At 41.4% G+C, this 14467-nt stretch overlaps 3 protein-coding genes across 4 annotated transcripts; all 3 read left to right on the forward strand.

The window, feature by feature from the left end:
• The first annotated feature begins 386 nt into the window (after positions 1–386).
• Positions 387–3728, forward strand: LOC137582805 (lysosomal alpha-mannosidase-like). The gene is made up of 5 exons (XM_068297537.1): positions 387–506; positions 569–939; positions 1004–1477; positions 1533–2424; positions 2482–3728. The coding sequence occupies exons 1-5, from the start codon at positions 426–428 to the stop codon at positions 3661–3663; spliced, it is 3000 nt and encodes a 999-aa protein (XP_068153638.1). The 5' UTR covers positions 387–425; the 3' UTR covers positions 3664–3728.
• A 401-nt stretch (positions 3729–4129) lies between these two features.
• Positions 4130–7502, forward strand: LOC137585094 (lysosomal alpha-mannosidase-like). Its single transcript, XM_068300782.1, has 5 exons — positions 4130–4260; positions 4368–4738; positions 4796–5272; positions 5332–6205; positions 6265–7502. The coding sequence occupies exons 1-5, from the start codon at positions 4177–4179 to the stop codon at positions 7435–7437; spliced, it is 2979 nt and encodes a 992-aa protein (XP_068156883.1). The 5' UTR covers positions 4130–4176; the 3' UTR covers positions 7438–7502.
• A 313-nt stretch (positions 7503–7815) lies between these two features.
• On the forward strand, positions 7816–11085 carry LOC137586444 (lysosomal alpha-mannosidase-like). 2 transcript variants are annotated; one of them, XM_068302491.1, is made up of 5 exons: positions 7816–7954; positions 8012–8382; positions 8443–8913; positions 8977–9796; positions 9855–11085. In XM_068302491.1, the coding sequence occupies exons 1-5, from the start codon at positions 7871–7873 to the stop codon at positions 11034–11036; spliced, it is 2928 nt and encodes a 975-aa protein (XP_068158592.1). In that variant the 5' UTR covers positions 7816–7870; the 3' UTR covers positions 11037–11085. The 2 variants fall into 2 exon arrangements, with proteins under 2 accessions (XP_068158592.1, XP_068158601.1); XM_068302500.1 differs by having other exon boundaries at positions 9847–9953.
• The last annotated feature ends 3382 nt before the right edge of the window (positions 11086–14467 follow it).

Raw genomic sequence — 14467 nt, forward strand, 5'->3', positions numbered from 1 at the left:
ACAACAAATTTTCAAACTAATAGCTTAACAACTAATAGACTAGTTTGGAACACACGGCACAGACGGACAGAAGGTCACTAATCAATTTCATTATGACTACCTTTTGCATTACCAGTAGGCGAACTATTTCAGCTAGAAAATCCTATTGATAACGAACGGCTAATTATGTTTTCTTTGTAGATTGCTATTTAATCGGTTTGCAGTCTTAAGTGTTATTCTTGAATTACCCCTCATGAAGTAATCATTATTACACATGTTTTAGCTTAAAATAGGAACGGTTCTCAAGTATCGATTGCTTATCAGCTTGTGGCGATAGAAGCAGTACCCCCATTTTCGATGCATATAAAATGTTTGATCTACGGATGTTCTGTTAGTTCTGGCTTCACATTCGCGCAGAGTGCATCGTGCATGCCAAATAGGAAGTCATGAAATACCATTGGTGTATTTTGCTGGTGGCTCTATTAGTCGTTAACGCTAAAGAGTCGGAGGCTGATTGCGGCTACGCAGTAAGAAAACAGATTTTCTATTAAGTTTATAACTATGTCAAATTTTGTTATATTGCTTTTAGGCATGTCATGAAACGAAACCAAATATGGTTAATATCCATTTGGTTCCCCATTCCCATGACGATGTAGGGTGGCTAAAGACAGTTGATCAATATTTCTACGGCCATAAGAACAATGTTCAGCACGCTGGTGTCCAATATATTTTGGACACTGTTATTTCTGAGCTCATCAAAGATTCAAGTCGTCGTTTTATCCAAGTGGAGAGTGCTTTCTTTTACAAGTGGTGGTTTGAGCAGCCGCAGACAACTAAGCAGATCGTAACTAAGCTTGTCAACGAAGGACGCCTGGAGTTCACTGGGGGCTCATGGAGCATGAATGATGAAGCCGCTGTCAACTATCAAAGTGTGATAGATCAGTATTCCCTGGGACTGAAGTAAGCAATCAAATTTGATGACGGAGATGATAGGAGATTTTAAACAAAAGTAAACTCTGATTAGGTTTTTAGAAAATACCTTTGGAGCTTGTGCCCGTCCCCGCGTCGGATGGCAAATTGATCCTTTTGGCCACTCTCGTGAACAGGCTTCGCTGTATGCCCAGATGGGTTATGATGGCGAGTTTTTCTCCCGTATGGATCACAATGACAAGGACACTCGCATGGAAAATTTGTCCTTAGAAATGGTTTGGGAAGCCAGTGAATCCCTAAACGACGAAGCAAAGCTTTTTACTGGTTTGTTATATACGTATTATTGGGAAACACCCGGTTTCTGCTTTGACGTCCATTGCAGTGATGATCCAATAATTGATGGTGATAGCTATGATAATAACGTCAAGTCAAGAGTTGATGACTTCATAGCCTATGCTAAAAAAGTTGCTGCTTTCTTCCGTACAAACCACATTATGATTCCCATGGGAGGCGATTTCCAATACGAAGACGCAGAGGTCAACTTTAAAAATATGGACAAGCTGATCAAGTAGGAACTTATCAACTTAATTGAATCCTTACATTCTTAACTCTTTCCTTTATAGATATATAAATGAGCGACAATCTGAAGGCTCAAATTACAACATCTTCTATTCTACACCTGCCTGTTACTTAAAGTCCGTGCACGAAGGTCTCATGACATACCCCAACAAGACCCAAGACTTCTTCCCTTATGCCAGTGACACAAACAGTTTCTGGACTGGTTACTTCACCTCTCGTCCCACTCAAAAACGCTTCGAGCGCGATGGAAACCATATGCTCCAAGTCGCCAAGCAGTTGTCTACATTCGCCAATCTCTCCAGCGATAAACAGAACGAAGATTTAGAGTACTTGCGTCGCATTATGGGTGTGATGCAACATCACGATGCCATCACAGGAACTGAGAAGCAGCACGTTTCCGATGACTACGATCGTCTGTTGCACGATGCCATTGTTGGAGCTCAAAACAACGCCATTGATGGTTTGCGCAAACTTACCAATTTACCAACTGGAGAGTTTGAAAGTTGCATGCAGCTGAACATTAGTGTGTGTGCCTTTACCAAGGACAGTGCTGACAATGTTGTCGTTACTTTATTTAACCCATTGGCTCACACATCGACTGAATATGTCCGCATTCCCGTGAAGGACGAGAGCTATCAGGTTACTGACGAGAAAGGTCGCGTTATAGCTTCGGAAGTGCTTCCCGTCGCTTGGCAGGTTTTGGCCTTGGAATACCGTTCCAATGATACTCAACATGAATTGGTATTCAAGGCGTCTGTGGATAAGATTGCGAGTTACTTTATAAAGAAGGTTGATAGCAGGGACAGTGCTGTTAAAGCTCTTCCAAGAAAATCGAGGGCAGCATTGACGAGCAATAAAAATATCGCATCCAACGATGTCAACATGGTGGAGACCTATGACGACAATGACTCTGGAGAAACAGTCGTTGAGAACTCGGTAAGTTTAAGAGCAAAATTTTGTCGTGTCTGCCCTAATATGATATCTGTTCTTTAGCTTATAAAGCTGGTGATTGATAATAAGACAGGTCGCTTGAAGACTGTTTCCATGAACGGCGTTTCTGAAAGTATTGAGCAAAAGTTCGCTGTATACAAGACAAAAGATTCTGGTGCTTATGCTTTCCGTTCCAATGGAGATGTCGAAGAAGTTGATGATGATGTGGAGTTCACCGTGTACGAAGGTGCTTTGGTCAAGGAAGTCCATCAGCAAGTGAACGAGTGGATCTCACAGGTTATTCGAATTTATGAGGGAATCAATCGCGTCGAGTTTGAATGGCTCATTGGGCCAATTCCAACAGACGATGATACAGCTAGGGAAATTGTCACTCTCTTCAAGAGTGGAATATCGTCAAATGGCGTGTTCTACACTGATAGCAATGGCCGTGAAATGCTTAAACGAGAGAAGAACAAGCGCGAGTCATTCGAGGCCGATTTGAGTGAGCAACCCATCAGTGGCAACTATTACCCTGTGACTTCTCGCATTGCCCTTCAGGATGGAAACAAACGTTTGGCTATTCTCACCGATCGTGCTCAGGGTGGTAGTAGTATTAACAATGGAGAGTTGGAGCTTATGCTGCATCGTCGTCTCATTCGTGATGATGGCTATGGTGTTGATGAAACATTGAGCGAAGAAAAGTTTGGCACTCCGCTGATTGCCCGTGGCAAAGTGTTCCTCATCCTTAATGTTGCCGACGCAAAGGCCACAGCTGCGGAACGAGTAGAGGAGAAGCAAATTCACCTGCCCTATTGGAAGTTCTTTAGCAAGAGTAGCTCGGTTAGCAGTAGCGCTGTTCCACTCGAAACACCTGACTTCAGTGACTTCCCTAATTCCGTTCATCTGTTGACCTTGGAGCCCTTCTCAGAAGATGAGATTTTGTTCCGTGTGGAGAACTTCATGGATCACAATGAGGGCAAGGTTGTGAGCTTCAACATTCGTTCTATCTTTGATACATTGGGCGGCGTTGAGATTCGAGAAACTACTCTCGATGGTAACTTGCCCTTGAGCGATATGAAGAGATTCAAGTTCCATCAAGATGGTGCTGGTGTTAGTCCTTCCACCCCGGAGTACTACACTGCCTCACACAAGCCATTGGCAGTAGACAAGTCACACGATGATGATGATTTCAGTGTTACCCTGAAACCCATGCAAATTCGCACTTTCATCATTAAAAAAGAATAACTTTTTTGTCGACAATAATAACTATTTTTGAATAATAAACGAAATCACTCAAAATAAAAAGCGAACAGCAGCTAACCCGTTTTAATTGTGCAATGGATTCAAATATTCCTTATCATTTATGAGTGCAGTATTAAATTCAAAACCCCAATTTTACTGTACTTGAAACTATTTATCGTAAAAAATACTTATTTGTCAACAACGTATTGTAAATTTAAAAATACTTTACTGAAAGAAATATACTTATGGGTACGTAAATTTCGCTATACTTGAAACTGTTTTTAAAATACTTGGTAAATTTAAATTACCACTGCTATAAGTTAATTGACGCTAAGCGGTACAATTTTTATTGGCCTCATTTATAGCTTTATTGGAGCATTCAAGTGGCTATTAACTATGAAATCACGTATGGAACCCCCAAGTTTGCGGCATATAAACGAAGGCAGACGGCCTTTAGCAAACAGTTTACCCTACTGTGTGGCTTGTTGAAGTTGTGTAGATTGGCTAGTCAGAGCAATGAAGCTACTTGCCGGTATTGCAGTCTTCGTCACCCTTTTGGTGATAAAGATCCAAGATTCAATGGCGGTGTGTGGTTACGAGGTAACAAATCAATTAGTTCGATAAAGACTAAACACTCAAATGCAGTGTGCAATGCAGAGCGCAAATGAATTAACATAATGTTTTTATATAATTTACTTCTGTTCTAGTCATGCCCAGTTACAAAAGACAATTTGATAAACATCCACTTGGTCCCTCATTCCCACAACGATGTTGGCTGGTTAAAAACAGCCGATCAGTCATATTACGGCTACAAAAACAACATTCATCATGCTGGCGTCCAATACATATTGGATAATGTGGTCACCGAGCTCCTGAAGGATTCGAGTCGTCGTTTCATCCAGGTTGAGACTGCATTTTTCTCAAAATGGTGGAAGGAGCAAAAAGAAACCATGAAATCAGCAGTCAAAAAATTAGTGAACGAAGGGCGCTTAGAATTCACTGGTGGTGCTTGGTCCATGAATGACGAGGGCTCTGTTAATTATCAACCTGTAATTGATCAGTTTACACACGGCTTGAAGTAAGTTGTCGGGTGGGTGATTGGTGTAAGTAAAAGTAACTAGCTCCAATTCAACAGGTTTTTGAATGAAACCTTTGGATCCTGTGCTCGACCACGCGTGGGCTGGCAGATTGATTCGTTTGGCCATTCACGCGAACAAGCGTCACTCTTTGCTCAAATGGGTTACGATGGCCAGTTCTTTTCACGGATGGATCACAATGACAAGGACACTCGATTGGAGAATTTGTCAATGGAAATGATTTGGCAAGCCAGTGAATCCCTGCAAGATGTGGAACTCTTTACAGGCTTGCTTTACGCCTTTTACTCCGACACTCCAGGATACGGCTTTTGTTTTGACGTGCTCTGCAACGATTCTCCAATCATAGATGGCAATAGCTATGACAATAATGTTAAATCTCGGATCGATGAATTCATTAGCTATGCATCAGAAGTTGCTGAACATTATAGGACGAATCATATTATGATACCGCTTGGAGGAGACTATCAATATGAAGACGCACAGGTGAACTTTAAGAATATGGACAAGCTGATCAAGTAGGTTAAATCTCTAATATTATTATTTAATTTAATTTAATCTACTTTTTACCGCCTAGATACTTAAATGAGCGACAGTTGGAGGGATCCCAATTTAATATTTTCTATTCGACTCCAAGTTGCTACCTAAATTCACTACACCAAAGCGCTCAAACATGGCCAAACAAAACACAAGATTTCTTCCCTTATGCTCATGAACCAAATAGTTTCTGGACAGGTTACTTCACTTCTCGTCCCAATCAGAAGCGTTTCGAGCGCATCGGTAACCATATGCTACAGACCGTCAAACAACTATCTACCTTTGCTAAACTCGAAAGCGAACAGCAGAAAAAGGACCTGGACTTCTTGCGTGAAATCATGGGAGTAATGCAGCACCATGATGCCATCACTGGTACTGAAAGACAGGCTGTGTCCAACGACTACGATCGCTTGTTGCATAGGGCCATTGTGGGTGCCGAAAATAATGCCCGCGACGCTCTAAGAGTGCTTACCAATTTGACCACGGGCGAGTTTGAGAGTTGCCTGCAGTTAAACATTAGTGTGTGCGCTTTTACCAAGGACAGTGCTGATGATGTCGTCGTAACTCTTTTTAATCCATTGGCTCACACGTCTACCCAATATGTTAGAGTGCCAGTGAAAGATGAAAGCTACGAGGTTACCAATGAAAAGGGAACTGTGGTAGATTCTGAAGTTGTGCCTGTTGCCTGGCAAGTTTTGGACTTGGAATATCGTTCCAACGACACTCAACACGAGCTTATTTTCAAGGCCTCTGTCGATAAGATAGCAAACTACTATATTAATAAGGTTGATAAGTCAGCCAAGGCATTTGACGATGGCGAAAGCAAAGTCCCTCTACGATTCAAGGAAATCAATTCATTGAAAAATACAGAGACCTTTGCCGATGACAGCTCCGAAACCGTAGTTAAGACCTCGGTAAGAGTTTATATTATGTACTTAATATGAAGCTTAGTAACAAAAGGTTTTTTCCTTAGCTGATCAAATTGGTGATCGATAACGAGTCTGGACGCTTGAAAAATATTGAAATGAACGGTGTGTCCGAGAACATTCAACAGAATTTCGGTGTTTACAAATCTTACGAATCGTGTCCCTACACCTTCCGTCAAAACAATGACATCGAGGTTTTTGAGAATAATTTCGCGTTCACCGTTTACGATGGTACCCTCGTTAAAGAAGTGCACCAACAAGTAAACGAATGGATCTCCCAAGTCATACGCATTTATGAAGGCGTCAATCGCGTGGAGTTTGAGTGGCTGGTGGGTCCAATTTCGACTGATGATAATTTGGGCAAGGAAGTCGTAACCTACTTCCAAAGTGAAATCGAGTCAAATGGAGTATTCTACACTGACTCCAATGGCCGCGAGCTCCTGAAACGCGAAAAGGACCAGCGTGAATCCTTTGTCGCGGATCTAAGTAAGGCTCCAAACAGCGGTAACTACTACCCAGTAACCTCGCGAATTGCCTTGCAGGATGAAAACAAACGCTTGGCTCTGCTCAACGATCGTTCACAGGGTGGAACTGGGATGGATAATGGACGTTTGGAAATAATGTTACATCGTCGCCATTTCTTCAATGATGGTGGCGGCGTGGGTGAAGCGCTTAATGAAGAGCAGTTTGGTACTGGCTTAATTGCTCGCGGACATCTTTACCTTATGCTTAACCCGGTTAATAAGGGAATTACCACTTCCGAACGATTGGCAGAAAAGGAAATAATGCTGCCTTTCTGGAAGTTCTTCAGCAAGGCGAGCGCTTCTACAAGTGCAGTTCCTAAGGCTCTGCCAAGCTTAGATGTTCTACCAGATTCTGTACATCTCCTGACTCTAGAACCCTTCACAGAGGATGAAATTTTGTTCCGTGTGGAAAATATATTTGATGTCAGCGAAGGAAGTACGGTCTGTTTCAGTCCACGCTCAATCTTTGATGGTTTGAGTGGCAAGGAGATTCGTGAAACAACACTGGACGGCAATCTGCCTTTGACGGAGATGAAGCGTCTTAAATTCGAGCATGATTCTGGTAGCGTTCAATCAAAGTCCCCCGAATATTTCACAGCCTCCTACACCCCATTGGAAGCTAACTCACGGGACTTAAATGATTCCCAAATCTGTTTGGATCCCATGCAAATACGCACCTTTATAATAAAAATATAAACAAATTGCAATTTTCAAAAATAAAGAGATTTTATAATCAAACTGTTTGTGTAAACCAAACCAAATACTTGAACTCTTATCTTATTAGTCAGTTAGTACAAATTCATAAACTAAACTTAATCTTTAAGATTACGATGCAAAATGAAAATCTATTTGACTTATCGCATTGCAATTCCGTTCGATACAGAAGTAGCGGCAATTATAATGAATGATTGAACCCCTTGATTATCTTAAGTGACTTCCTTAATTGCCTATTCAACATGCTCCACTTATGTATATATAATCCAAAGACCCCTCAAGTAGATGATTGCTTATCGTGTTGTTACAATATGCCTATATAAAAAGGAATGTGTGTTCCAAAAAATTAGTCAGTTTTCTTAATGATTGGAACCCACCTGCTGGGAGTGTTTTGTGAAATCAACAATTTGTTACAATGAAGCATTTTGCAGATCTCATCCTTTTCGCGGTCCTATTTGCAATAACGATTAATGGATCGAAAAGTGCTTGCGGATATGAGGTAAGGATAATATTCAGAGATATTTTGAACAACTCCGCTTAAATGCGCACTTTTTAGTCCTGTCCTCAATCCGTGTCGAACTTGATCAATATCCATTTGGTGCCCCACTCTCATGACGACGTCGGCTGGTTAAAGACAGCCGATCAGTATTATTACGGTCATAGGCAAAATATTCAACATGCTTCAGTGAAATACATATTTGAATCTGTTGTCAGCGAACTCATTAAAGATCCAAGTCGTCGTTTTATTCAAGTAGAGACGGCTTTCTTTGCCAAATGGTTTGTAGATCAACCAGAAACCACCAAGCAAATTGTGAGAAAATTGGTAGACGAAGGACGCTTTGAGTTCACAGGAGGAGCTTGGTCCATGAACGATGAAGGGGCAGTGAACTATCAGAGTGTGATCGATCAATTTACTTTGGGATTGAAGTAAGAGTTTTGTTAAGGATTTTTAACGTTGACTTTCTAGAACTTCTCTATCTAAAACAGGTTCTTGGATGAGAACTTTGGAGCTTGTGGTCGTCCCCATGTTGGTTGGCAAATAGATGCCTTTGGTCACTCCCGTGAAATGGCTTCCCTGTTTGCTCAAATGGGTTTTGATGGCGAATTCTTCGCCCGCATGGATCACAGTGATAAGGATGTGAGATTGGGCAACTTGGGTCTAGAAATGATCTGGGATGCCAGCGAGTCCCTGAGCAATCTTGAGTTCTTCACCGGCATGCTCTACAATCATTACTCGGCTCCACCTGGATTCTGTTTTGACAGACTTTGCGGTGATGATCCAATTATTGACGAGGAGAGCTATGACAACAATGTTAAGTCCAGGGTCGATGATTTTCTAAACTACGTGGCCGGTGTTGCGGAACACTACCGTTCCAATAATATCCTAATACCTATGGGTGATGATTTCCACTATGAGAATGCCCAGCAAAACTATCAGAACATGGACAAGCTCATCAAGTGAGTCAATCTTAACCCTTCTCTGGTTTTCTTTTTTCTAAGCGGTCCTTTTCATACTCTAAGGTATGTGAACCAACGCCAAGCAGATGGATCGCGGTACAATATCTTCTACTCAACAGCAAGTTGTTATCTCAACTCCTTGCATAAGGGTCTTCAAACATGGCCTAATAAGACACAGGACTTTTTGCCACATTCAAACGAAGCCAAGAGCTACTGGACTGGTTACTTCACTTCTCGTCCTACGCAGAAACGTTTCGAGCGCGATGGTAACCACATGTTGCAGACAGCCAAGCAACTTTCAACCTTTGCTAATCTCTCAAGCGATAAGCAAACCAAAGATTTGGACTACTTGCGTCAAGTCATGGGTGTCATGCAACATCACGATGCCATCACCGGAACTGAGAAACAGCATGTTTCCGATGACTATGATCGTCTATTGTACGATGGCATTGTGGGTGCGGAAAACAACGCCCGCGATGCCCTACGTGTGCTGACCAATCTGACTAATGGCGAGTTTGAGAGTTGCATGCAGCTTAACATCAGTGTGTGCGCTTTTACCAAGGATAGTGCTGATGATGTCGTCGTAACTCTTTTTAATCCATTGGCTCACACGTCTACCCAATATGTTAAAGTACCAGTGAAAGATGAAAGCTACGAGGTTACCGATGAAAAGGGAACTATAATAGCTTCTGAAGTTGTGCCTGTTGCCTGGCAGGTCTTAGCACTAGAGCACCGTTCCAATGACACTCAACACGAGTTGATTTTCAAGGCTTCTGTCGATAAGATTGCCAGCTATTACATTACAAAGTCAAAGAGTTCTAGGAAATCAGGTAGATGGACTTTACCAGGTGGCAAATCTGAAGATACTGTGCTAGAGACTTCGGTGAGAAATGAAAACGTTTACATAAAATCAATCAATTAACCTATATTTAGTCCAACAGCTAATCAAACTCGTAATTGACAAAGACACAGGTCGCTTAAAATCGGTAGAAATGAACGGCATCTCCGAGGAAATAGAGCAAATTTTTGCAGTCTACAAGACTCGAGAATCTTGTCATTACATTTTCCGCGAAAACGACGAAATCGAAGTTCTTACCGATGATGTGGAGTTCTCCGTATACGACGGCACCTTGGTCAAGGAGGTTCACCAGCACGTTAACGAGTTCATTTCCCAGGTTATACGTATCTATGAGGGCGTTAACCGCGTTGAATTCGAATGGCTCGTGGGTCCCATTCCCATTGACGGCGATGTCGGAATGGAAGTGATTACACGTTTCCAGAGTAGTATTTCCTCAAAGGGTGTCTTCTACACCGATTCGAATGGTCGAGAGATGATGAAGCGAGAGAAGAACAAGCGGGAATCTTTTGATCCTGACTTAAGTATTCAGCCCACCAGCGCAAACTATTATCCAGTTACGTCACGCATTTCTCTAAACGATGGAAGTAGGCGCATGTCACTTCTAAACGATCGCTCTGAGGCTGGCACAAGTATGGAAGACGGCCGTTTAGAACTTATGCTTCATCGCCGACACGTCTTTCACGATGGTTCGGGCGCTGATGAAGCTATAAATGAGGAGCAATTTGGCAAGGGCCTAATTGCACGCGGAAAGATTCAATTAGTACTCAACAAGGTAGAAGTTAAGAACACAATTCCTGAACGCTTGGCCGAAAAAGAGATTCATCTGCCATTTTCGAAATTCTTCAGCAAGCGTAATACGGCAACAAGTAAGGCTATAGTTAAGACACTTCCCGATTTCAGTGACTTCCCTCAGTCGGTGCATCTGCTGACTCTGGAACCCTTCTCAAAGAATGAAATTTTGTTCCGCGTGGAGAACTTCCTAGACCACAACGAAGGCAATGTGGTCAGCTTCAACATTCGCTCAATCTTCGATAGTTTGGGAGGTGTGGAAATTCGTGAAACTACACTCGATGGTAATTTGCCCCTCAGCGAAATGAAGAGATTAAAGTTTTACCACGACGGAGCCGGGGCTAGACCCACAACTGCTGAGTATTTTACAGCCACTCATAAGCCTCTCGCCGCTGACAAGTCCCAGGAGGTATCCGAATTCAGTGTCACCTTGCAGCCCATGCAGATTCGCACATTTATTATCACATACGAGTGAAGAAAATGAAGAAAATATAGATCCCCTTGCATGTATAAAAGATTTTTGAATATATCAATCTACATATGTATATCCTAAACCAAAATCTCAGCTTGTTTCTACAGATAAGTGTTTCAACATTCCCATTCGCCTAACTCGATCCCCTTGAAAGGCTTTGATGCTTCAAAGGGACTTAACCGACTTAAGTTCTTTCCGTTTTCCTATTTTGTGTTCTGTTTTTGCATTTTTCGAATGCAATATTTTCGTTGTTTGCGTTGCTGTTGCTGTTCTAATGCTGCTAATGTCTTGCACTCAAAAAATATCGTATCATCTCTCTTACTCCCCTTCATTCCCGTTCTGGTACTCGCTCACATTGCCTACGAGATACTTGCCAAGTATTATCGTCCGTTCCTGGGCTTTTATTATTAAGTTCACCACGGGAGACTTTAATATGTGGCTCTGGGCTCTCCTGGTTGGGACAGCCGATGCAAAACAATGAACGAATTCATGGCATATGTGTGCCTGTGTGTGAGTATCCTTTGAGCCGTCTTTCCTAGTGAGTTCAGTTCGAGCGGATGGGAAAAATTATTTAATATTATACTCTGAGTCTCGTCTGAGGCAATGAGGCGATGAGGCGTTGTTTGGCCTAATCCTTGTGCGAGCATTAGACATGGAATTTAATTTAGTTTCAGCTGCATGCTGCTTGCCAAGTGTATGAGTGGATTGGAGAGCCCAGTGATAGGTAGCGGGTGTGAACAGGGTGTTTGTGTGTGTGTGTGTGTGTGGAGTCATACTCACGTAAATCTATATATGTACATAGTATAAGCATATATGTGCCAAACTGCCCCCATGCTGTTGCGGCAAAAATCTGTCAAACTTGCTGCCGACTTTCGGGCGCTGACGCTTTTAATTCAAATGAAAGCCATACAATGCTTTCACTCTTAACTCCCTCCTACTCCGATCTACTCACACCATGGTACACAACTCTCGTCACTCTCCGGGCTGCAGATAATCCAACATTGATTAAGTAATTTCAACGTCCGTAGAGCTTGTAATAAGTTTGGTGTGCAAATCCAAGACTCAGCCGTTTATTCCCATGTGTGGGCGAGTCTCCCATGCAAAAAACAAAAACTCACCGAAACAACCCCCACCGTAGAACAACAATGGTTATTATTATTGCTTACAGGAGCTGCTCATCTGCCGCTGTGTTTGCTGCAGTACTTTGATTTTGAGGCATATGCAATTTGACTGCAATTACCTTAATTATGTTCTAATCGTTTACTCATGTGAATTCCTCACAAATAATTACTGTTTTAGTGTAATAGAAGTGGTCTTTTTAGAGTTAACATTAAACAATAAACAATACATTTTATAATAGTTTCTTAATAGATGATGTCAAGACCAAACTCATAAGTGAACCCCTTGTTATGTTATGTTGTTGTATGTACTTACAAAAGTAATTATGGAGGTACAACCTCAACTCATAGTTATCGTTAAGGGTATCATTTCCCCCCACAGTTCAAAGTCATCGCCTGCTACTGATGACGATTAGGAGCCACTTCTAATGCTATGACAGAAGTTGCAGTCATTTCTTTTCGTAAACACAAGATTGAGAAAAAAGAAGACTCCAAATGGCAAAATTTTCTTTCGTATTGCTCGATTACATGAGACACTATCTTGTGGATTTCCTGGCGGCCGAAGTTTACTAGTGGAATCAGCTGTGATAAGGTGTCTCCTGACGTTTTCATCATAGTGATTCAGTTACTTAAGAGTTACTTTATTTCAAACAAATTAGATGCATCAGTGATAGGCAAAGAGCCTTAATATATTTTGGTTTTGGGCATAGCGTAACACGACGAGTTCTTATGATACTCATCCTAGGGTGCTATAGCCACAATGTGAGCACTGTGGAAATCCATGGACTATATCTTTAAAATATCTTTGGAACAGTCGGCCCTAAAAGTAATATTGTCTTACAATCATTTTTGCTTTCCTTTCGATTTTCACCAAATTAGGTTATTAACTTGGCCATAAACCAAACTATAATTCTGACAACTTTGATCCAAATCGGTTACTTTATGGTCCTACACTGTGAATTGCCTTGATTCAGCTTGATTTTATAAACCATTTTTTGGCTGAAATGTAAATTATTATATCAAACAACAGGGTAACAAAAAACTTGAAAGTGTTTATAAATAATAAGTATCTAATTGGAAATTAGAAACAAGATAAGTTCGATATTAGCTGATACTGCAATATTTTCTTCGAATTCTGCTGAACTTTACAAATTTCACCGTCGATCAATATACTTGGCCTTTTTCATTCAGCACCCTCATAGGAACTCTAAGTACTACTAATGCTACTAATATAGCATTTATACTAATTGAGGAATTGTTATCCGAAATGAATATTAGATTAACATCACATGAACAAAAGGATAAAAGGGTAAAGGGTACAAACATACTATGTATAGAATTCTAATACATCTAGAACCTTTTCAATTATTATCTCATTTTTAATGAGATTTACGGTGGCAGAAAGAGAACAAGTCTCGCGTTTTTAATGAAGCGCAAAAATGGCAATTATGCATATATTTTTACCCGACACTATTGAAAAGTGAAATAATAATTGTGATGGCGATGATGACTTTCTGTTTGATGGTATTCGCATTAAAAAATCGCTTAAATGCAAAACTCATTAAAATAATTGCAAAATGCAGAAAGTAGAAACAAACTCATGAAAGTCGTCGCACCCCCCCCACACACACACACACACACACACACACACACACATATATACACTCATTAAACCAACCATAAATAATTAACAAAACAATTTATTTTCAAGGATGTATGTATATGCAGGCTGACTGGCTGGATGGCTGGCTGGGTCCATGTCTATAATTGCGCCGCATTATCCCTTGGCCAACGAAAACGAATGAGACGGAGAGAGAGAGAGAGAGAGAGAATGCATTTCAGGCAAACTTCAAAGCTCATTTATGAGGATGCTGTTGGCCCCGTCTACGCCCAGCAAGGAGAAGATGATGCCAAGATGAAAAGCCAAAAAAAGGACTGAAAAAAGTTGAACAAAAAATTGTGTGCTGGCAAACAAACATGGTCTAAAAGTCAACAAACCGTTCTGGCTACTGATGCGCGATATCTGAAAACACTTAAGCACCACAAACATGACCTCACATTTCCCACATCCACCTAAAACACAAACACATCCACACATGCAGTCGCCCCCTGTTGGAGTCCTGTGTGTAGTTTGCGAGTCATTAAAAGTAAATAACCTCAAAGCAAAACGCTTTACCTGGTTGCCCTTCGCCCTCTCCCACTCTCGTTTTTCCTGTGTGTGCCACTTGAACCACGTCAACGCTGAAAGAAATTCTTCCCATCCCATCCTGGGTCCAGTCATCCATGGCGAAGTCCACAACCTGGTCCAGTTGGGGT

Source organism: Drosophila tropicalis, unplaced genomic scaffold (assembly GCF_018151085.1).
Source record: "Drosophila tropicalis isolate 14030-0801.00 unplaced genomic scaffold, ASM1815108v1 contig_1009, whole genome shotgun sequence".
NCBI classification, from domain to species: Eukaryota; Metazoa; Arthropoda; class Insecta; order Diptera; family Drosophilidae; genus Drosophila; species Drosophila tropicalis.